The 22192-nt window shown below is 36.3% G+C and overlaps 4 protein-coding genes across 4 annotated transcripts; all 4 read left to right on the top strand.

The window, feature by feature from the left end:
• The first annotated feature begins 4643 nt into the window (after positions 1 to 4643).
• Positions 4644 to 6682, top strand: LOC126786599 (cytochrome P450 89A2-like). The gene is made up of 2 exons (XM_050512456.1): positions 4644 to 5468; positions 5596 to 6682. Exons 1-2 carry the CDS (start codon positions 4671 to 4673, stop codon positions 6361 to 6363), a joined length of 1566 nt encoding a protein of 521 aa, XP_050368413.1. The 5' UTR covers positions 4644 to 4670; the 3' UTR covers positions 6364 to 6682.
• Positions 6683 to 7265: 583 nt separating this feature from the next.
• LOC126788350 (uncharacterized) lies at positions 7266 to 8693 on the top strand. Its single transcript, XM_050514325.1, has 3 exons — positions 7266 to 7403; positions 7496 to 7550; positions 8348 to 8693. Exons 1-3 carry the CDS (start codon positions 7319 to 7321, stop codon positions 8502 to 8504), a joined length of 297 nt encoding a protein of 98 aa, XP_050370282.1. The 5' UTR covers positions 7266 to 7318; the 3' UTR covers positions 8505 to 8693.
• A 644-nt stretch (positions 8694 to 9337) lies between these two features.
• Positions 9338 to 11372, top strand: LOC126787089 (disease resistance protein L6-like). Its single transcript, XM_050513023.1, has 3 exons — positions 9338 to 9482; positions 9586 to 9832; positions 11348 to 11372. The coding sequence occupies exons 1-3, from the start codon at positions 9338 to 9340 to the stop codon at positions 11370 to 11372; spliced, it is 417 nt and encodes a 138-aa protein (XP_050368980.1).
• Positions 11373 to 13565: 2193 nt separating this feature from the next.
• On the top strand, positions 13566 to 21505 carry LOC126787088 (cytochrome c-type biogenesis ccda-like chloroplastic protein). The gene is given in 13 exon segments (XM_050513022.1): positions 13566 to 13656; positions 13905 to 14039; positions 14325 to 14380; positions 14639 to 14677; positions 14679 to 14776; positions 14883 to 14968; positions 15120 to 15151; positions 19815 to 19821; positions 20074 to 20174; positions 20729 to 20821; positions 21043 to 21089; positions 21423 to 21453; positions 21455 to 21505. Coding segments are annotated over 13 exon segments (867 nt in total).
• The last annotated feature ends 687 nt before the right edge of the window (positions 21506 to 22192 follow it).

The following is a 22192-nucleotide window of genomic DNA, read 5'->3' as shown; positions in this document are numbered from 1 at the left end:
GTCCCTGCATGAGAGGTATGCTGGAATTTAGAATGGTTTATAGTTTACTGATTAAACCTTTATACTTTGGGTAGTTGGTTTTGCGTTGAATTTTCTTTCGGTCCTGAATCGATTTTGACTATGAACTTTTCTTTTTGCAGTCTCCAGACGTGTAAGATAAGATCTAATTGTTAAATTTGCACTTGATTTCCCTTGTATTGTGCTTCATTATAGTAATATCCTCTTAATATTATTTGTATGAACAATTGTTGAATTGTATGTTACTGTAGTAAACTCATTATTATCAATCTGTTTGAGTCATTGCCTCTCTCTTGCATATGGGTAGGTAGTTTCTCTTTATTCTTGTAGTCTGAGATAGTTGGTACATAATTTCTGAATTTGATGTTCAAATATGTAAGAACCAATGTCATTTGAGTTTCTCTTTGCACTATATGTTTACATCTTTATCCTTATGTTTTCTTGTTTTCTGTCCAGCAGATGTGTTTATCCTTCTGATGGAGGCCATTCTTTCTAACTCAAAGGAAGTATGAGACGTATTTAAAGGAAAATGAGGATCTTCAAAGGCTAAAGGACGACCTATAAAGGCATTGTCACGAGTACCGACCTTCAAAGATAGAGAAAACCATACTAGTCTGTATCCCTTATTGTAATGTTCTCCATTCACTCATTGGTTTATAATTAACAGTTGCATGTGTTATAATTGGACATGAAAGTATTGTAGAATTAATATTTCTTCTTTGATTAAATTACAGAATCTATGAGATGTGTGTTAGTTGATTTTCTGTAATTAATCAGAAAATCAATATATAATTTTTTTAAAAGTTGAAATGAAATTCCATGGCGTTTTTCAAATGTCATTGAAAGAAAATTCCACGTCGTTTCAAAAACGCCATGGATCTGACTCCAAAAGCACGGCGTCGGTTTCTACGGCGTCTGACGATGGCATCGGAAAACGCTCTGGAAGACTTTTGATGGCGTTTTTCAAACGCCGTGGAAGTCTCTGTGTGTAGTAGTGTATGTGGCGTTATACATTTGGTTGATATTTAGTTATTTTAACCCTGAACAAGAAGATGGGAGAAACAGTGATAAGCTAGTGATCTAGTGAGATTGTGAGTGCACGTTTGGTAGGTAGGATTGTTCTGAGTCTTTCTAAAATTAATACTTGTGCTACTCTCCAGTGGGTAGGCTTAGCTAACACTAATTTGAGTCATGCTTAATGTGATGATTGTATAAGGTAAGATAGTAGTAGATTGAGGATGGGGAGGCAGACGACGAAGTTTGGGTTTTAACCCTTGAATTTTGGCGAGGAACTCAGACCCCGACAAGGACCATACGAGGTTTTTCTGGTAACCCAATATGTTTCTCTCAATCCCAATTCAAATCATTCTTCTATTTTTTGACGAATTGAACCTGATTCATTCATCCCATTTCTCTAATCAACCATCTTCATCAATTCAACTAAATTTTGCAATATCCATAACCAAAATTTAGCTAATTTCATCAATTCATAAAAGTTTGCTTGAACCCAGAATGTAGAAAATCAAGATCCAAATCAAATTTAATGCAATGTTCGAAACTTGAAACCGAAGCAACATGAGGTGATTGACGGAGAAGGGCTTCTATGAATTTCGAAATTGGTTCGATTCCGAGTGCTGATACCCTTTCAGACGCATCATCGGCGGGGCACACTCTTTACCCTGGTCTCATGGTCACCGCCGCCCTCATCTCCTAGGCTCTCCGCTTCCGCTATTTCACTGTCCACATTCATGAAGTCTACGTTATATAAGGGAGGGTAAAAGTAGCACCCACGTTAACATAACCTAACGAGCTCAAAATGGAGACATGGCCTTACCTAAGGTCATATAAGTTTGTGCGTGTCTGCCCCAAACATAGGACTAAGTCATTTGTACTCCTTATTTAAGGTAGTGAAGACTAACACGGTGAAACAAACGTGCACTGAGAGTACTACTGAAACATGTGTTTCTTTTATATGGTCCAAAGCCCCATTTGTTCTAGAGATCAATTAATTCCTACACCACATTTTTGTGTGTGGGGTGACTTCTGGGGTCGAAATCCTTATCCTCCACATCCAACATTCTTAATGAAAACGTTGAGAAATATTTATTTGATTAATTATCTATTATATGTCATAAGAAATTATTATATAATTATTTATTTATAGTGAGTTATAGTAATTTGAGGTGAAATAATTGTCGAACATTATTAAAAATCTACTATATATATATATACCTAAAGGAATGCTAGCTCATCACGCTTTATTTACATATGATACATTAAACATGAAATTACACGAGTGATTTAGAACCACATAAAATATCTATGAGGCATAAAATTTTCACTATCTTCATCATATTTTTGAGTAAAATCTTGAGTATATTGTGAAGAATAGTTATTAAATAATACATAATCTTTCTAATTTTGCATATATTGACTTATATGCCAACCATATGGGTCGTGAGTGATTAACTGTATGTTGTGGTACTCGTAGTTCCCGTTTGGATCAAGCATTTCTCGACTTTGATCATAACCATAGCTTTGTGAAGATTGTGCATCAGATTGTGTCCATATGTTTTCACTTAATTGAATCTCATTAGAGAATAAATATGGTGGATAAGACATGTTAAATTTCACCCATAAGGGTAAGGTCTATTATTGCTTCCTCCTAGACCAAAGGGGTTCGATTCCATTTAACAACTAGTTCGATTTTATTTCAATTTTAGGTGAATGTTGAGACATGAAATGCAATATCTAATAAAAAGAGTCATATATAACAATAAGTTTATGTAGTATAGTTGACTATAACTTTGTGTTTGCAAAATGACGAATAAGAGGTTTGATTCTCATAATCAGTTATTTTTTATTTTATTTGAAGTTGGCTTGACACATGACGATATTATGAAAATATCGGGAAATTTCGAAAGTTTCAGGATATATCGTGAAATATCGGGAAATTTTGAAAAATTTTATTAAAAAATACTTAATATATAACCGATATATTCATATGACAAAATAATTTTTTTTATTAAAAATATCGAAAAAAATATAAATATTGTAATCTCTTTAGTCAACTGGTCCAAAGCCCCGTTCTATCTCTGGGAGCAATTATTTTTCGCATCCGTTATATTCTCTTGTGGGGTCTAATTTCCCATCGTGTTCGTCAGAATTTTAGCTTTAACTACTAAAAAAAAACCATCCGCCGGCACCTCTCAGACGGCGCATTTGTCCGCCAGTTGTAGATTGCATTAGTCAATTGCCGAAATTAATAGAGTTGGTCAGGGTTAGCCAAAAAATTGATTGATAGGAAAGTGAGTAGGGCACTGTTGGGATTGAATGATTGATCAGTCTAGTCAAATTTGGTTTTCCACCAAGTTCTGTAAGGGAGTGTTTGAAATATTAGCGCGCAAGTGGAGAAGTCCTCTTTCCTTGGAAGAAATATCTAATCGGCCTGATCGATCATATCACTCATGCACGCATTGAGACTCGTGAGTCTAGAAAGAATATAATAACGGATCTCGTTTTTTGGTCTTTTAAAAGTGATACTCATTAATTAATTTTTCGACTACGTTTTAACATTTTTACCGTTTAACTTTTAGGGTTTAATGTAGATCACCCCTGTAAAATTTAGTCAAAATTGTGATCGTTAAGGTATTAAACTTGACGAAAACAATGGACGCACAAAATCTGTCAAATATAAACCGTTCATGCTTATAAGTTTAAATTACATTTTTAAATGTCTTAAACACCTCAATTTTGGTTAAAATTTTACAGATATGATATACACATTATACTCTAAATGTTGAATAATAGAGATGCTGAAATGTGATTGAGAAGTTAGTCAAGTAACCTATTCATTTTTTAGACCCCAAAAAGAGATTCTTTAGTTGAAGGCCATATATATATATATAGCCCCATTCCAATTAGGGATCCATTTTTTGGTTTAAAAAAGTAATAACTCATTCACAAACTTTTCGATTATATTTTTACATCTCCACCGTTCAACATTTAGAGTCTAATGTGTAAATCAATTCTGTAAAATTTCAGCTAAAATGATGATTGTTAAGGTATCAATTTGGTGAAAGCAATGAACGTATTAAATTTGTCAAACTTAAATCTCTCATGCTTATAAGTTTAAATCTTAGTTTTGAATGCCTTAAACACCTCTATTTTTTATATACACAACTCCCTTCCAATGAGTGATCTTTTTTTTTGTTTAAAAAAGGGATAGCTCATTCACCAACTTTGTGATTACATTTTCACATCTCAACCGTTCAACATTTAGAGTTTAATGTGTATATCACTTATGTAAAATTTTAGCCAAATAATGATCGTTAAGATATCAAACTTGGTGAAAGCAATCAACACATTAAATCTGTCAAACATGAATCGTTCATGCTTATAAGTTTAAATCTTAATTTTGAATGCCTTAAACATCTTCATTTTGGCTGAAATTGTGCATAGATGATCTACACATTAGAACCTAAATGTTGAACGGTGAAGATGTTGAAATGTGATCAAAATGTTAGTCAAGTGAACTATCCATTTAAAAGACCCAAAAAATGGATCCATTTGTGGAATGACCAACCCTCTGTATATATAGCTCTAGTATTCTTCATATCTAACATACAACACTCCTCTCCAATTCAGAAAATATGGGAGCCTGGCTTCTTGTACCCTTCTCCACCTTCGTCACCTTCACCCTTAAGTTCATCATATTCCCCTACAAACCCTCCCATAAACTCAACGCCCCGCTCCCTCCAGGTCCAACCACCCTTCCCATCATCGGCAACTTCATATGGCTCTTCAAACTCGCCTCCCGCGGCATGGATTCCATCCTCCGTGACCTACACGCCAAATACGGCAGCGTCGTCTCCGTCCCCGTTCCCTTCACTCACCCCGTCATCATGATCGCCGACCGCTCCCTCGCACACCAAGCCCTAGTCAAGAACAGTGCCGTTTTCGCGGACCGTCCTGAAGCCCGACCATCTATCAAGTTCATGACCAGCAACCAACAAGTCGCCGCCACTGCTGGCTACGGCCCCACGTGGCGCCTCATCCGCCGGAATCTCATCTCCGAGGTCATGATTCCGTCTAAGCTTAAGGCCTATGCCGGTACCCGGAAATGGGCCCTAGACGACCTCGTCAACCGTCTTGGGACGGCGTCGTCATCGGGACGTAACATGGTGCAAGTTTTGGATCATTTGCGGATGTCGGTGACGGGTTTGTTTTTGTACATGTGTTTTGGTGAGAAGATGGAGGAGGAGAAGGTGAGGGAAACAGTGGATGTTCAGGGTCGGTTTCTGGCGGGTTTGGTCGGAGAGTTTAAGATCCTCAACTTTGGAGCCGCTTGGTTTACCAAAATTTTGTTTTATAAACGGTGGGGTCGATTCTTTCAGATTCTCCAGCAGCAAATGGATCTCCTGCTGCCTCTGATACAAACGCGAAAGAAGGTGACATGTTTTTTGTTTTTATTTTCCTTAGTCAATTATATTGGGGTAAAATGCTAGCAAATTTGGAGACAAGAGAAAAGAATTGAAGTTCTAGCTCACAGTTAATTTTGTTGTTGTTGTTTGGCAGATAAAGGAAGAGGGAAAATGGTCGAGTAACCGAAAAGAAAATGACAACAACAGCAATAATATAGCATTTGTTGATACATTATTAGGTTTAGAGCTCCCGGAGGAGAAACGAACCTTCGATAACGCAGAACTAGTTAACCAATGCTCGGATTTCGTGATCGCCGGCTTTGACACTATTGTTATAACACTACAGTGGATGATGGCGAACGTAGTGAAACACCCACATATTCAAGAAAAAATTGTCTTGGAGATCAAAGAAGTTGTGGGAGAAGTTGAAGAAGTGAAAGAGGATGACCTGCACAAAATGAAGTTTCTAAAAGCGGTTGTGCTGGAAGGTCTACGACGTCATCCTCCTGGTCATTTTCTGCTCCCGCACTCTGTGACCGAGGACGTCATTTTGGACGGGCGTTACGCGATTCCAAAGGATTGCACTGTGAATTTTTCGCTGGCGGAGATGGGGCGGGATCCGAAGGTGTGGGCGGAGCCGATGGAGTTCAAGCCGGAGAGGTTTCTGAGTGGTGAGGAGAACGTGTGTGATATAACGGGGAGTAAGGACATCAAGATGATGCCTTTTGGGGTAGGGAGAAGGATGTGTCCGGCTTCGAGTCTGTCAATGGTGCTTTTGGAGTACTTTGTGGCGAATTTGGTTTGGAAATTTGAGTGGAGAGCTGTGGAGGGAGTTGGGGTTGATATGAGTGAGAAGGTGGAGACGAGTTGGGGGATGAAGAATCCGTTGCAGGCACATATCACTCCAAGGTTGAATTACTGATCGACAAGACATGTCGAGTCCTCGATCACTCTATCCTATTATGCTTACTGATCTACTGCTGTATTATAAATAATAATGAACGTCAATCGAATGCGTCATAAAATTTGTTCAAGGTGTGATTTACTTCCGCTGGCTGTGGTCTTCTTGCTTAATCGGTTGATTAGGTACGCTAATGATTTCAGTACACTACTACATATGCATTGTGTAGACAATGGTTTCTCGTGTATTTGGTAAAGGTTTGTAATTGTATTAAACTGTTTAAGGGTTTGAAGGAACGATCGATGATTCGTTTCTTATATAAATTTTCAAAAGTTAGCGACCTTACCGTGTTGGAAGTAGAATTTTGAGCTAAATCACGCTATAGCTAGGTTGGCATGCACAGTGGCTTTTAATCAAGAAATGGAGGAGGCGAAACTCCGGCTTGAATTCAACTTTACTTACCTATAGACATAAATCCACAATACAGTACTTGCAAGTTAGATTAAAATTGCTGACATTTTCTACAAAACAAGCTTGGAGAGTTGGAGCTTCTCTCAAGCACAAGGCATCTCAAGCATTTGAGGCTAGCTTAATGATCTTTTCAATAATAGAGACGCATGATACACGACAACTACAACATGAACACAAATCTTGTGTCTAGCTTCAAACTGAAACTCTTCCCAAATCGCAGCGAAAAAATAATATAAAACGAACAAATAACTCGGCTGTTATTTGAATCGCTAGATTAGGATTCCTTTTGTAAATAGGAAAATCAAAACGGTCAGCAACCCGGGTCTGGTGAGCCCCAAGACAAGTTCGGCCTTCCAAAGCTATTAATGGTCCAATTGATTTCAAAGTTACTTCTGAGAAGCCCATGCCCGCCTATGAGCGGGCCTCCTTACTTAAACCCTAATTCACTCTCATTGTCCTCGACTTTTCGTCTCTGCTTTCTCGCAATCCCTAATTCTCTACAGCGATGGCGAAGAACAGAGGCAAGAAGAAAAGAAAGGACTCGGATTCAATGGACGTCTCGGAATTTCCCGTTTCGGATTTGCCTCAAGGTTGTTTCTCTATTTTCTTCTTCTACACTTCGAAGCTTTTTTTTATCCAAATTTCACTGCTTAACGAATGAATTCATGGTTTCTTTGTGCAGAAATGGATACATCAGAGATTGGGGCTCAGAACCCAAATAGTGGTGCTTCCAATTTGTAAGCATCAGCTATTAATGTTTATTGCATATACATGTTTTGTGTACTTCTCTTCTTGTTGTGCGAAGATTATTAGTTTCAATTTTGTTCCGAGTCTTCGAAATTTTGCTGCGGAAATTTTGTCTGTTTTTTTTGTTTTTGGGTTTTATATATTGACAAACTAATGATAGAAGGGTTTGTGTGAGACGGATTGGGGAATTAGTTATACTGTGTGGCATGATAAGCTTTAGAAATCGACAATTTTCATACTCCTAGGTTCTGCAACAGGGGCACCTTTACGAAACTCGTGATGGAGTGTTTTGCCTTTTATCTTAGCCTGACGAGTAGTTTTCCTGCTTTGTGGTTGAGAACAGTTGTTATCGACGCGTTTCTATGCATTTGAGGGAGTGTTTCAGTGGTGATATTTCTCTACTAAGGACCATATAGAACTGCCGGAAAGTTGTATAAGTGTAACTGTGCAAGCATGAGAGAAAAGAAAGTTGAGCTGGGGGAGGTTTATTGAGGTTGCGTATGTAGCCATTTCATTTATGTTTTCTGGGCAGGATAAGGTTTTCAAATTTGGGTTGTGCTGTTGTTTCTTTTCGTCGCTCCTATATGTAGGTTATCTTTATCTTAGTTACAATCTAAAAGAAATCCTACCTTGGTCCTTTACCTATATGTTGTGAGTGCAGTTCGCCTATTATATGTCATTGTGATTAATTGCTCTTATATGTGATTCTCGTGTCGTGGACAGCTGTTTTCTGGATCAATCTGTTTTTTGTTTTCTTCCACCTAATTGTGAAATTTTTATATTACAGAAAGATGAAGGGAAGACAAATGAAGAGAACCAAAAATGCTCGGAAGAAGAAAGCTGTTGTAAGAGCTATATCGAAAAGAGAGAAGTCTGTTGAGAAAGTATTGAAGCATGAAAGCAAAACATTGAGAACTCAGTCTGCAAAATTGCTCTACGACTAAGCATTATGATTGAGCATATTGTTTTGTATTTTAGGATTAAAACCTTCGACCCTTCAGGTTTACCTTTGTATCAGTTCCTCTTTTGTTATAATACATGACTTATCTGCAGTCTGCACTACTAATTACCTAAACACAGCAGCAAATGTTATTTTTTTAGAATGAGAAGATTATCAACTCAGTCAAAAACTATTATATTTAAACTATTATATTTATCCCTGATTAACGGTTACTTACGGTAATATATTCAAATGTTTCTCTGTGCATATGCCTGAGTGCAGAGTTTGGCCGCAGGTTCATTGAAGTAAGCTAGTTTCTTTCGAAATTTTGAACTTAACTTGGTTCTCTTACTTTGTAGTGTATCCTTCTTAGAAAAAAAGAAATGCACGGGTTTGGATATTATATGTCAAAGGACAAGGATCCCGACCCGAACCGGAACTGATTCTAAAGTCAGACAAGGATGCCCAGACCATGACAACTCCGGAGATTCTTAATTTCTTTTCTTGTTTTATCGATGACAACTGCGCTAGAGTTGATTGATCAAGCATCTAGGAAGCTACGTTTCAATTATAGCTTAATTCCCTTTTGTATAATTTTTTTTTTATTAACAGGAATCGAGATAAATTGGAAGAATGCATGCCTTGATGCTGCGCTCTGCCTATATATATTGACGAGTAGCTTTTGCAGCACATCATCTGAAATTATTTTTCTGTGCTAAGATTGGCCTAGCTGAATTTCTGATGACGTTCACGGATCCATTTACGGTTTTCTTCAATTGCTGGATAGAGGATTTCACCCTGCCAAGTAGTCGACCTCATGAATTCCGCCTATTCGCAATGCTATCAGCAGACTGGCCTAATATGAACAACGGCCAAGAAGAGCTGGATTTACTGAATCGCAGAGTAAAAGCACTTCCACTATCTGAGCTTCGTCCAGATATTCTAGCTGAACTCCTTCGAAGTGGTGACATCCCTGAGTGTCGTATCTTCTTCCCATTAATTTCACATTTCTGTTTCCTAAGAGGACGGTTGAAAATTTTGGAAAAGAAGTACGGATCTCATTTTTATTGTCACCGAAAGCTTAGCAAAGTCGGAGAAGGCATTGGATGAACTCTTGGAGCATCTCCAAGCCGGGAATAATGATGTAGAAAAAACAGTGCTGCCGATATTCTACGGTGTCGATCCCTCCGATGTACGGAATCAAACCGGATGTTTTGCAGATGCCTTTGCTAACTATGAGAATAAGTACAAGGATGAACCACAAAAGGTAGAAACCTGGAGAGCTGCTTTGAGAAAACTGGCAAACCTCGCTGGCTGGGATTCAAACGGCTGGTATATTACATCTTACATCTTAATTCAGAAATTTCAGGTCTTTATAAGTTCAAGACCCTCAATCAACCGTCCCTTCAGCAACCACAACCTCTGTACCAACAACTTCATCATTCTTACATGCAGCCACAACCTCAGTACCAACAGCCGAATCTTTCCTACATGCAATCACCACTGCTAAGTCATCCGGTTACTTACTCGCTCAGAATGTTCTGGAATGATGCAACCCGGAAAATTCAAGATTTCAGCTTTTTTCAATTTATTTTCATCCTCGTTTTGTTAGGAATTTTTCTTTTTCTTAAAGGATCATAGAAATAATTAGCAAATAGATTGGTGGATCAATTTTGAATCGTATTTATACAAGATTTTCAGTTTGACAGACATAATTTTCCTTGAGCACTCAGATTCTTAAGGCTGGCTGTACTTATATATATTCGTACAATTTGCATGTATTGACAGCTTTTCTAGTCGTTATATGTATCTAGAGTCATGTAAATCCAATTTCCATGTACAATTTTACAGTACACTTTGTTCACCCCAAATTCTATTTTCACCACACGTATATTTTTCTAATTTCAAATTACTTTATTCACCCAATTATAACCAGCATTCCTACCCGTGCAATGCATGTGCGGAAGGTCGTGTTCATTTAATTTGTTACTCATTTGATTTCTAATTTAAAAATGGGGAGCTATACAACTCATTCCACCAAAGTTTAAGACAATGACCTGACCTCATTAAAAAAAAATTTAGAACGGTGAAAAAGAAGCATGCAAAATATACAAGCATGGGAAACATACACAATCTACCAACGTGAGACTTATCCTTTTATTTTTCATTTGTTTTTTGTTTTGGTAGCAAGCGGCACAATCAATTGATATAGTCAATCAAAATGAACTCTTTCATTTTTTTTATAGTATGTAGTTGCTGAGAAGTAAAAGAGCTGTGAAATAGCAGCAATTCATATAAACTCTTTTACTCAAAAATATAAACTCTTTTAGTATTCTCAATCAAAATGAAACCCAAAATCCATGATCATAAATTAATGAAACTAAGTTCATTGTGCCTAATTGATACAAAAAAATGTCAACAGAAAGAAGAGTGTATACCTTGATTGCAGGGACGGCCCTTAAAATTTAGAGGCTATAGGCGAAATGAAAAAATGGGGCCTCCTTACAAAAAAATGTAGCTACAATTTTTTCTTTTTCTAATAATCGAAATAAGCTGTAAAATATAATAGTTCATTGAAGTTGGGCTGCTTGATTGAAATTGAATCAGAAACCAATTATTGAAACCCAAAGCAAGGAAGACGTCTGGCTGCCCAAAACAATTGAGTGAAACTTGAATCAAATTAAAACCCAAATGCTTGCAAACAATCAAGTAAATTCAACAAACACCCAATACCTTTCGATTCAATTAAGTGTCCTGATCGGAAATAGGACTTTGATCTCTTCTTCCCTTTCTTCTTCTGGCGGATACCAATAGAATTGCTCTTTTTAGTTTTCTTCTCCTTTGTAGTTGCTTCATCCTCTCACTTTTATAGTCGGTAAATCGTGTTAAATCCATCTCTACCCAATGTTCTAAAAAACGGTCTAGGCGGCGCCTAGGCGCTAGGAGGTCACCCACCGCCACGCTTTTTGTCTCGGCGGTCATCTGTGGCGTTTTGTGAATTAGGCGGCCGCCTATGTGGTCCTTAGCGGTTCTAGGCGGTTTTAGGCGGTTCTAAGCGGTCTTAGACGGCCCTATTCAGTCCTAGGCTGTCCTAGGCGGTCCTAGGCGGCCCTATTCAGTTCTAGGCGATCTAATTGGCTCTATTTAGTCCTAGGCGGTCAACCATCATTTGACATTAAAAAAAAAACTAAAAGAGGCCGCAGCTCTCACTCTTTGTCTATTTTCTGAAAACTGAATCTTATTAACAGAAGAAGAGGAAAAAAATATAAATATTAAGTTTGAGTCCGATACTGAATGAGTTAGGAAATAATTTGGAGAGAAATAAATTGAGATTTAGTATTATTGCATTTGTTTCATTATTTATCTTTTCTTCAAATATTTTTATGGACTTTCTACTTAAATTATGTGAATTTAGACTATTTTAAGTATTTTTAAAATTAATATTAAACATTATTATAAATTTTTAATCATTAAAATAGTTTAAAATATATGTATAAAAATAAATAAATATTTAATAGTTCAAAACCGCCTAAGCGCCGCCTAACCGTCTAGGCGTTAGGAGGTGCCTGTCCGCCTGCATACCGTCTAACGCTTTTTAAAACCTTGTCTCTACCCAATAACTTCCCACGTTCTGTTCAGGTTATGAGTTTGCTGGGTGATCAGTGGAGTTGTGAGATGAGTGGTGTGCAACCCACGTCCTAGTCTCAAATATATATTTTATTTATTTTTTCTGTTGCTTTAGTTTTACAAAATAACCCTTGTGTTTCATTTGTGGGAGACTTAGAGCTAGGTGGTAGAAGGGTAAATCCAAAAGTTCAAAATTTGGTGAAAATGTTTGGTGTTTATAGTAGTAAAAATACTTAAATTGTCTATTTTTCAATAATATTTTATTCACCCAACATAATGTTTTCAATTTGAAGCGTGCTTTGTTCAGGTTACATTCTCTTCTTATATTACAAATTCTTTTTTTCAATTCTAAACTTACTTTGTTCATATTTTATTTCAATTTATTTTAACAATCTCTATTAAGAAAAAAAACTTGTAATTACTACTACATATAACTAGATTTTGTAAATATAAAATGAGGTCACGTACTGTAGTTTTCTCCTTTATATGTATATCGATAGTATAATTTCGTTAATTTAAAAATCTCAGTTGATAAAACAAATTCTATCACATTGAAGTCCAAAAAAAAAAAAACAAGAGCATGCTCTTTAATTTAACAATATTATAGAAATATAAGGGTTTAAATCTTTTCATTAGTTTCGATTTTAACATATATAATAAATAATATATATTTTAATAGATGTGTGTTTTGTGAAATAAACAAAAATGAATTATAAATTTTAAACAACTTAATGTCTATTACAATAAATTTACATCAGAGTATGTCAGTTTTTCAATAAAACAAAAAATTGCGGTGTGAACAAAGTGAACTGTGGGGTGACAATAGCCACACCCAAGAATAAGTCAGGATGAGCTCATTAACTATTTTATCATACAAAGAAGGAAATATGATTGGACTTAACTAAGCCGATGGTCATAAGAATACATGTATATTAATTACAAAATGAAAATTAGAGAAAGAAATGGAGACCTGAACCTGACAATTCTACCAAAACTCAAAGAGTGTCTGAGATGGGGATCTCATTGTTGCAAAGTTCTAATAAAATATTTTTCAACATACTAATGTGTGACACCATCCCAAATATCAAGACCATTAATGGGCTTCAAAGTTCTCTCTTGCGCTGAACCCAAATGTGAAGTAAGCCCCGTATGCTTTAAATCTTTAACCACATCGTCACTAATCTTGGTTAACAATGTTCCATTATTCGACGCTATCACACTCGTTGCCATAGTTTGCATTTCTATACTGCTCTGTGAAGCCAATCCAAACTCCCAAGTCTAAGTAGTGCAAATCTTGACCCTTTTCGTCCCTTCCGATGTTTATCTTTATTGGGTTGTGGCATGTTCTGCTCTTTGCTTAAACCCACGAATGAAACATAAAGCTCAAAAGATGTCTCTCAACACACTTCCATTTTTGTTTTCTGTGATGATTCCATAGATGATTTTGGCTATCAACCATTGCTACAGTGATGTCATCAATAATTCTTTCACTACTTCAATCTCCAAGCGTGGCCGGAGAACTAGTCGTGGTGAGTGAATTATGATTCTGCAAGTGATATTCAGCTTATGATTGCTTTCCAATAACATGAAGATAATCTATTTAGGTTAGAAATGAAGGTTGAATTTTTTGTTGTGTGTTACACTGTTACTTACAAGTACGATGGCATTTTGATTAATTAAAGTGGTGTTCTTGATTTTATATGTCAATATAGATTTAGTGTGTGGATGCACTAATACAATATAACACAATTATTCCTATAAATTTATTCATTTAAAGGTAGATATGTGGTGCCCGTCGGAGCGCTGAAGAGAGATTCTACACCTCCGGATGTTGGCCAAGAATTTACACCATTAGTAAAACATGATGGAGTCAACAGCTTTCAAATTATGACATTTGTAAATGCCGTAGCAGGTAACTACCTTAACTCTTCCAAGTTCAATTATTGAGGAGATACTTTAGTTTTTGTTTCAGCACAAAACTTGCTGATTGTTTAAGCCTTTTTATTTAGTTTAATTATATAAAATGGAAAGAAAGCTTTTATTTACATAAGATTAGAATTGATTATATCATTTATAGAGGATGCACTTGCATGTACATGATATACATGTACATTGCATCCATAGCTTTTCACTTTTGATTTTGAATCGTAGGGGTTCGGTTGCTTGCAATTACAATTATTATGTTTGAATGTTTCAGTAGGAAATTTGGTCTTCATAGACATGGCAAAGGCTGTAACTACAAGGGATATCCTGGTGAGAGTTTGTTTGTCCTCAAATACTAATGCCCTCACCTTTTTAGTAAATTTTTCTTTCAAATTTTCAGTTAATTAGCCTACTTTTAACTTATAGGATATGTAGTGTATTATTTCCTAGTAAATGTTTAAATTCAGGGATGACCGTCTGAACAATTTTATGTTTGTCTGCTTATAGGTTATTCTACTTTCAAAATTCTGTATGCAAGTTTTACTTCTCATATATAATCTCAGGAACTAGAATTCTTTTCCAAGTCAGGAAGGTGTTGTATCAGTTTATGACATGCTGAAGGAGGAGCAGCCGAGCAGGAGATTGGTTTGGGGGCTTCCTTTTTACCACTGGACAACAAGCTAATGAAGCTGTTCAAGACCAGTTATCAGCCCTCAGTTTCTCCAGGTTCAGTTCCACACTTTTGTATCCATTCCTATTTGATTTTGAAAATGTTGATCATTTTGTACTGAAAACCTCTAACAGTATTCTTATTGCTTCTTCATCTCTACAGTTTGGCAGTTATATTTGGTGCTGGGCTTTGGACTAGCCTTTCTCCTTGTACTCTTAGCGTTCTACCACTGACTCTTGGTTACATAGGTAAGCATTTTATATCTTTTGTACTATGACTTTTCTGAGGGGGAGGCAGAAGTGTTGGGTCCTGATTGAACTTGGGCTGTCAGTTTGTCACTATTAGTGATTTTCATAGAATACTTTAGTACTGATTTAAGGATTAATTGGAATCACGCAGGAGCATTTGGTTCAGGGAAAAGCAGGGCATAGGTGATAAATTCCTAATCAGTTCTCTTATAACTTTTTCTCTCTATTTTCCAAATTCTTTGCTATAAAGTCATTCAGTAGTTCACATGTAAATTTTATAAAATCTGATAATAATTGACTTATATATTCTAGGCGTTATACTCATTAATATTCATGTGTGCTCCACTTAGGCATTGATTCTTATTATAGTCTTGTCCTTAGTTATGCCACCAATAAGTCCGTATGGTTGCTTATGAAAGTTGTAGGAACCAAATTTGTCGTCTAATTCTATCATGTCCATCTCATACTCACTACCTTAAATAAATGTCAAGTGTTTTTTATAATACTATAGTTATAAATTTGTTGAGAAAAAAGACACTTGACATTTACTTAGGGTGATGGGCATGAGATAGACATAATATGGGTGAGCGATGTTAACTCAACAACTTTTTACTAGAGACCCCTAAACATTTTGAGCATTAGTTAGATCCGCCCCTAGCTGGTATTAGAGCACGCTTAGCTCAAAAGCAGGTTGGTTAAAAGTTTTATGCCACAAAGTTGGCTTCTCTCACTAACAAAAGAGAATCCAAACAAAAAAATTATCAATCATTTTGTATTACAAAAGACTCTGCTAGGTAGTAAAAATGTTTCAATTCAAGACAGACGAGATTTTTTCTATGAAAAAATGAATGATGGAGCTTGTCATAGATTACCGAATCTAATTATAAGCTCATGAGCTCGAATGTTGCTCCAAATATTAAATTCCTTAACAGTCCCGAACTCACTACATCTATTCTCACCAATCTAAGAAATCATACATAGCAGAAGCATGTTACAAAACGAAATGAGGTGACATTTCCACAAAAGTGGAACCTAACTCCTCCAATCAAGCAAATTGAAAATACCAAAGCATCAATCTATGAAGACATGAGAGAAAAGATAAGCCTACAATTCCATAGACATTCGTTTGCTAGTAATGAAGAAAGAAGCACTTCGGGAGCCAAGTCATCTACATTCCTTAAAAAATCATTCGAGGAAGAAGATACAAAGAGTCCAATGAAGATGCTTGGGGCTGAAAGACTCAAAAATCTATATGCAAAGGCAGAAACATGTGAGTCAACAGAAGAGTTAGGAGAAATCATGCAAAAAATCTCACAGGTCGAGATAAGAAGAAAACCAAAAAGGAATATTCTTCCGTATCAAGAGGCTACACCAGAATCTGGTGAATCCTCTAACATGGATACAGAAAATGTGAATACAGCAAATCCCCCCCAAAGAAGTACAATAGTTCAGAATATCACGAACTACCCTACAAAGATCATTAGAGAAAATAAAGTTAAACTTCCCAAAGGATTAGTCCTTACAGGAAAACCTGGAGAAATGAGTTCTCAAAAGTTCATTCCTACTAAACCAAAATAGATAGTCGGTATCTGAAAGAGAAGTATATCTTGATCTAGACCAGGTTGGAGACAAAAGAAAATTCATAGACAATTGGGTGGCTAGCTTGAGATTAACCCAAGCCTTGGTGTTGTCAAAATATGAGTACTCTGAAACTCATTATGACGAGTCAACATTAACTGAAATAGTTCAGAAGTGGTATCAATCATTCAAGAGGAACACTCAGTGGCCTGATTGGGCAATCAAGTTGGCTTAAACCAACAATCCTCTAGATTTTACATGTCCGATATATGAAAAATTTTGCAGAGGATATAACGATACATGGTGAGCATGCAAAGAAAAGGGCCAAGGCAAACATTCAAAAGTTAAGTATCTGCAACATGAGATACTTTGAGGAGTACACCAATGAGTTCCAAAATTACTACTGCACCATCGAAGACATAGATAATGAAGATCTGGTGAGAACTTATTACGGGAAACTACTAGAACCTTGGAATGATGCAGTAGCACAATCACTAGAAGAAAATCCTTAATATTTTTACAGTAGGAGGGACCGCAGAGAGAGTCAGGGATCTCCTGAGAAGACAATGTGTAGAGAATAAGAAATCCAAAACTGCGAAGAAACAACGCAGGGAGTTGAAAACATGTGTTCTAAGATACTGGAGACTCCTATGCATGGGGATGTCACACGGAAAGAAAATACAAGAAGAATTTCTCTTGCAACAAAGTTGGAAAGAAGAATTTTTCTTCAAAAAAAAAGAATACAATTTCCGGAAAAGTTTCAAAAGAAGACCTGAAGGTGAAAAAGGAAATTTGTTTCCAGAAAAAGATTTTTCAAGAAAAAGATAACCAATCCTAGTTCTACAAGAGAAGTTAAGAAATGTCGATGTTGGTTCTGCAAAACAGAAGGACATTATGCGAATGAGTGTCCAAAAAAGGATAAAAGATCATCAAGAGCCCTAATTGAAGAATATGAAGAAGATCATTCTAATAAAAACCATCATCTTATCAGAGAACCTATCATTGAAAGGATTAATGAAGTTGCTAACTGCAGGAAAAAAGGAAGAACACGTCAAGCAAGCTCAGACTAGCAGATTCAGCAACTACATCACCATAGGATTGAAGTTTCCGAAATACAAGAAATACCACCTGCACGCGTTCGTAGATAGCGGCATGATATACACTCGCCAAGCGATATGCCAGCCCAGCTAAGATCAGTCGCTATAGTCACTATGGGAGAACATGAGATCATCATGAACACTATGGCGTGAAATGTTAACATTTCCCTAGGTGGAAAAAACTTTATATGCAAGATTATCTGGCAATGTGAAAGCCAGGGAGTTGATGTGTTGATTGGAAATGATTTCCTTCTCTAGCAATATGTGATTCAAAATCCACAAATGATTGGTTTTGAGAAGAACCGCAAGTTCTTCTAAGAATCTCGCCTTGCTGAAGTAATAAGTGTCACCGAAAAAAGATTTACAGATCAATATCAGAGGTCGTCAGCAAATAGTGGTGATTATAAGCCCGTTTAGGAACCCATTTTGTTGCTAAATGATCATTTAAAAGATCACAGTGAGATAGTGTCAAACATGGAATCAGAAGACTCTGAGTCAGGAGAAAAGTTCAATTTTCCTGAAAATGTATCAGATTCAAATTCACTAGAACTAAAAAGCTCAGATGGAGAAGAGGAATATATCAGAGAGCATAACCTGAGGTGTATGCTACTAGAGTTGAGCAGAAGAAGGTGCCAACTATTGCTGAAATAGAGAATTTATTGAAACCTGTAATCAGTGAAGATCTTCAACTGTACTGGAATAAGGATCTGGTATATTGCAAGCTTAAAATGCATGATGCCAACGCTATTTGTCATATAGGGAAAAAGATAAGAAAGAGATGGAAAGTCAAATTAAAGAACTACTTGAGAAAAAGTTAATCAGAGCTTTAAACAGTCTGCATCATGCTACAACTTTCATAGTAAGAAATCATGCGGAAACATGTAAGAGGAAAAACTATGATGGTAATTGATTACAGAGATGTTAACAAACAAACCGTTAAAGACGGTTATCAGATAGCTCAAGTGAGGGTCCTCATAAATCGTCTCAAATGAGCTAAAATCTTTTCTAAGTTCGATGCTAAAACAAGATTTTGGCAAGTGAAAATGCACCCAGATTCCATAGCATTAACGACTTTTGGAACACCGTAAGGGCATTATGAATGGTTGGTTATGCCATTTGGTTTCAAGCAGGCTCCATCTACATTCCAAAGGAAGATGAACAACATTTTTAAGCCCTATTCAGATTTTTGCATAGTTTATATATATGATATCTTAGTCTTCTCAAGAACTATGAATGAATATTTGAAGTATCTAGAGCATGTTTGTAAGCTTATTGTCTAGAATGAATCATTTTGGGACAAAAGAAGATACATTTGGTCAAAGAAGAGATCGACTTTTTGGGTAGTTATATTAAAGATGGAGATATTCATCTCCAATAACACATTGTTAAGAAGATCAGCCAATTCCCAGAGCAAATCCCTGATGCAAAATCCTTGTAAAGATTTTTAAGAGTTGTCAACTTTGCTGGATACTTTATCCCTCAAGTAAGTGGTCTTACTGCTTTACTCTCACCAAAACCAGTTCTAAGAAGAAATGATACTTTACGGAAGACGATAGTAATACTGTCAAAAAATCAAGGAGTTAACCCAAAGTCTACACCCCTTACAACTGCCAGAAGAAGGAGACTTAATCATCTTGTAGACATATGCAAATGATTATTACTGGGCAGGAGTAGTTCTGGCCATGACCCCAGATTTCAATTAGGAAAAGATTTACAAGTTCCTATCAAGAAAGTTTAATGCATCCGAATTAAACTATTACACTGGAGATAAAAAGGTTGCAAGAAAGAAAAAATCAGAAGATCGTGACATAGTCTCAAATAGAAAGTGTCATTCTACTAAGTGTTCTAAGAATAAGAGTGTATAACATCGCTTGAGTGTGAGTGTGCTTATTGCTGTGTGAAATATCTTTATGCTGTATAAATTTGGTGTGGAGTGCATTTCTCTTCAAGTAAGTTTGTATTTTAATTATGAGTAGCTAAACAGTTGTAGCTGTTTACATAAGAGGAATGCTCTGAGTTTTGTATTTGTATTTATGTTGAATAAATAAACTTTATCTGGCCCCTAAAATCCGTCGCAAAAATATTTAAGTTTTGCATGAAATTTTCTATCCTTGCATATGTACATTTAGTCAAATTTGCATGTTTCATCTTTGTTTATTTTGCACTTTTAGAACCCAGGTTTATTACTTTCTAGGACAACATTGATTCCGCCAGAAGAAAAATAACCATTTAAACAAAAAGGTCGTTAGGTGAAAATTATTAGCATGTTAAAGGCTAGTTCCTAGGAAATTAAATATAAGTTCATAATAGAACAGTAATAAATTTCTTACTATCTAAATTTCACCTTTTATCACTGTTTATTATTTAACACTGTTCACTAATGTTCATAATCACTATTAACGTTGCGTACTAGAATTTTCTGTCATGCAGGTGTTCAAGCGTATCTAGCTGGACCTACGTTTGCATTAGCAGCCTCTCCATGTAGTACGCCCGTGCTGGCTACTCTGCTAGGATATGTAGCTACATCCAAGGTAAATTAAAATGTTTCATGTTTGGAATTTCTGTTCGCAAGTGGTATATAGATACAGAACATTACTGGCCCTACAAGTAAACATGCTTGATTAATGCCTGATTGACCTGATACTAGTCCAAAAGTTGCTGGTCTTGAAAATCTTTTTGTTAACATGAGATTACAGATCATCACATATCTAGATTTAAACCAAGTTTTCTTTGTTGTGTCTTAATTTCAATTGGGTAATTGTTCGTTAATCAACTCTATCATGATCTCCGTGAGGGAGTAATTGATATATGAGCCTTGGATGTACATTTTTTGTAAGTTGAGATGTTGTTTTCAACCTTAAGGGGGATTGAGCATGAATCTCTTGGTCAATTAGTGACCAGGTGAACACTGCTGTTGTTATATATCAATAATATCATGAAAGAGTGATTGTTGTATAATATCTCTCAAATTCTAGAGAGTTGAGGAAAAAAAACAACTACAGATTGTATGATGTACCATATCTTATAGTTGGTCGACACATTTTAGTTAGTGACATTTACAGTAAGAATATAATTTTTATGACAGGATCCTATTATAGGAGGTAGCCTATTATTGACATACACAACTGGTTATGTTGCTCCTCTACTACTTGCTGCTTCCTTTGCTGGAGCATTGCAGGTATATAATCTTTAGTAGATTAACATAGTTTGTATTTTTAGAGAAGTAACTTCCATCGTCATAGTAGTTATCTGCCTTTACCACCTTGCCGCATATAGATTGGAATTCTGCTTAACCAATTCCATGTTTGGTGTCAAAGTCTCAATTGATTTAGTGAATTTTTTTTTGTATTCTATGTCAAGCTATTTTCTTGTGTCCTGAAAATATCCATACTTATGCAGAGGCTGCTCTCTTTTCGCAAATTTTCAGCATGGATCAACCCAATCAGGTAATTCTTAAAATTGTCTTCTACTCTCTATATGTTGGAAGCTCTTTAGTAAAGCTCCCCATACTGGGTGAATACTAGGCATTCATCTTGGTAAAAAGATAAATGGAAAATGCACCTCAACATTAGTTACTGATAGAATATTGTGGTGGTAAGCATGATATAACCTAACTACTCATTAATTTGTTCAAAATTCAACCCACCTCCAAATCAGCATGTAGTGATTGTGTGGCCGGATATCAACGCTTATGCTCATGAGCTAGATGCATTTTCGCAGATACCTGATAGATTGTATGGTCTTCACTAACGTTGTTAAATTTTTGTGTGCTTTGACAGCGGTGCACTTCTATTGGGAGGGGGAGTGTATAGTGTATACTTTCTTGGATCGGCTTTTCCCAGTTACTACAATGGCAATGTAGAATCCGTTACATGGAAAAAAAAGTGGAATGACTTGTACAGGATGCCACAATGTGTAATTAATTAATATCATAGTGTTAGTGTCATTCCCTGAGCCCGTGCTTTCTATAAAGCTGAAATGCAAACCGGGGGTGAAACAAAAGAAATTTCTGTACAGCACTCTGAATTCTGATATATTGGAAGAACCAAATATGAACGGTGTCGTCTAACATATCCGAGTTGATCAACCTTTGTGACAATTGGTTCCCAGTTTGGGATGCTGCCAGAATTCTATAAATAAGGGACTCCTTTTTAGCTCCATGTTTTCTTTGTATTTATTTATTTCTACTTGCAAGCGTTACAGTGTAAGCAGCTTACGACTATTTAGATTGAGTGCATATCCAGAACTCCCACCATTTTTTCAAGCTTTCTTTGGCCACACCTACTTTTCCTGCCAAATGTTAGGCTTCCAATATTATGCTAAGCAAGGTCCTTTGGCATTTTGAAATAGCGGTTTAAAATATAAAAAAACGCCAGCTTATTGACTGCTTGTGATTTGGACTTGGAACTCAGATGATGAAATGTGTTGGTTGGTGAAGGGATTCTGGTTTCCATTGATCAGTCAAAAAGACCATAGAAACAGTCATGCTCTGGATGCTACATCAGCCTCAACATGTCTACCAAAGTGAAACTGTGCCAAGACATTCGTA

Source organism: Argentina anserina, chromosome 3 (genome assembly GCF_933775445.1).
Source record: "Argentina anserina chromosome 3, drPotAnse1.1, whole genome shotgun sequence".
NCBI lineage: Eukaryota > Viridiplantae > Streptophyta > Magnoliopsida > Rosales > Rosaceae > Argentina > Argentina anserina.
The sequence above is the reverse complement of the archived record's forward strand: the minus strand, read 5'-3'. Positions and strand labels throughout refer to the sequence as shown.

Coding starts and splice junctions, on each gene's coding strand:
- LOC126786599 (XM_050512456.1), top strand. CDS start 4,671: ATGGGAGCCTGGCTTCTTGTACCCTTCTCCACCTTCGTCACCTTCACC. Junction 5,469..5,595: donor TGATACAAACGCGAAAGAAG/GTGACATGTTTT, acceptor GTTGTTTGGCAG/ATAAAGGAAGAGGGAAAATG.
- LOC126788350 (XM_050514325.1), top strand. CDS start 7,319: ATGGCGAAGAACAGAGGCAAGAAGAAAAGAAAGGACTCGGATTCAATG. Junction 7,404..7,495: donor CGTTTCGGATTTGCCTCAAG/GTTGTTTCTCTA, acceptor TTCTTTGTGCAG/AAATGGATACATCAGAGATT. Junction 7,551..8,347: donor AATAGTGGTGCTTCCAATTT/GTAAGCATCAGC, acceptor TTTATATTACAG/AAAGATGAAGGGAAGACAAA.
- LOC126787089 (XM_050513023.1), top strand. CDS start 9,338: ATGCTATCAGCAGACTGGCCTAATATGAACAACGGCCAAGAAGAGCTG. Junction 9,483..9,585: donor TGGTGACATCCCTGAGTGTC/GTATCTTCTTCC, acceptor CCGAAAGCTTAG/CAAAGTCGGAGAAGGCATTG. Junction 9,833..11,347: donor GGCTGGGATTCAAACGGCTG/GTATATTACATC, acceptor TCTCCTTTGTAG/TTGCTTCATCCTCTCACTTT.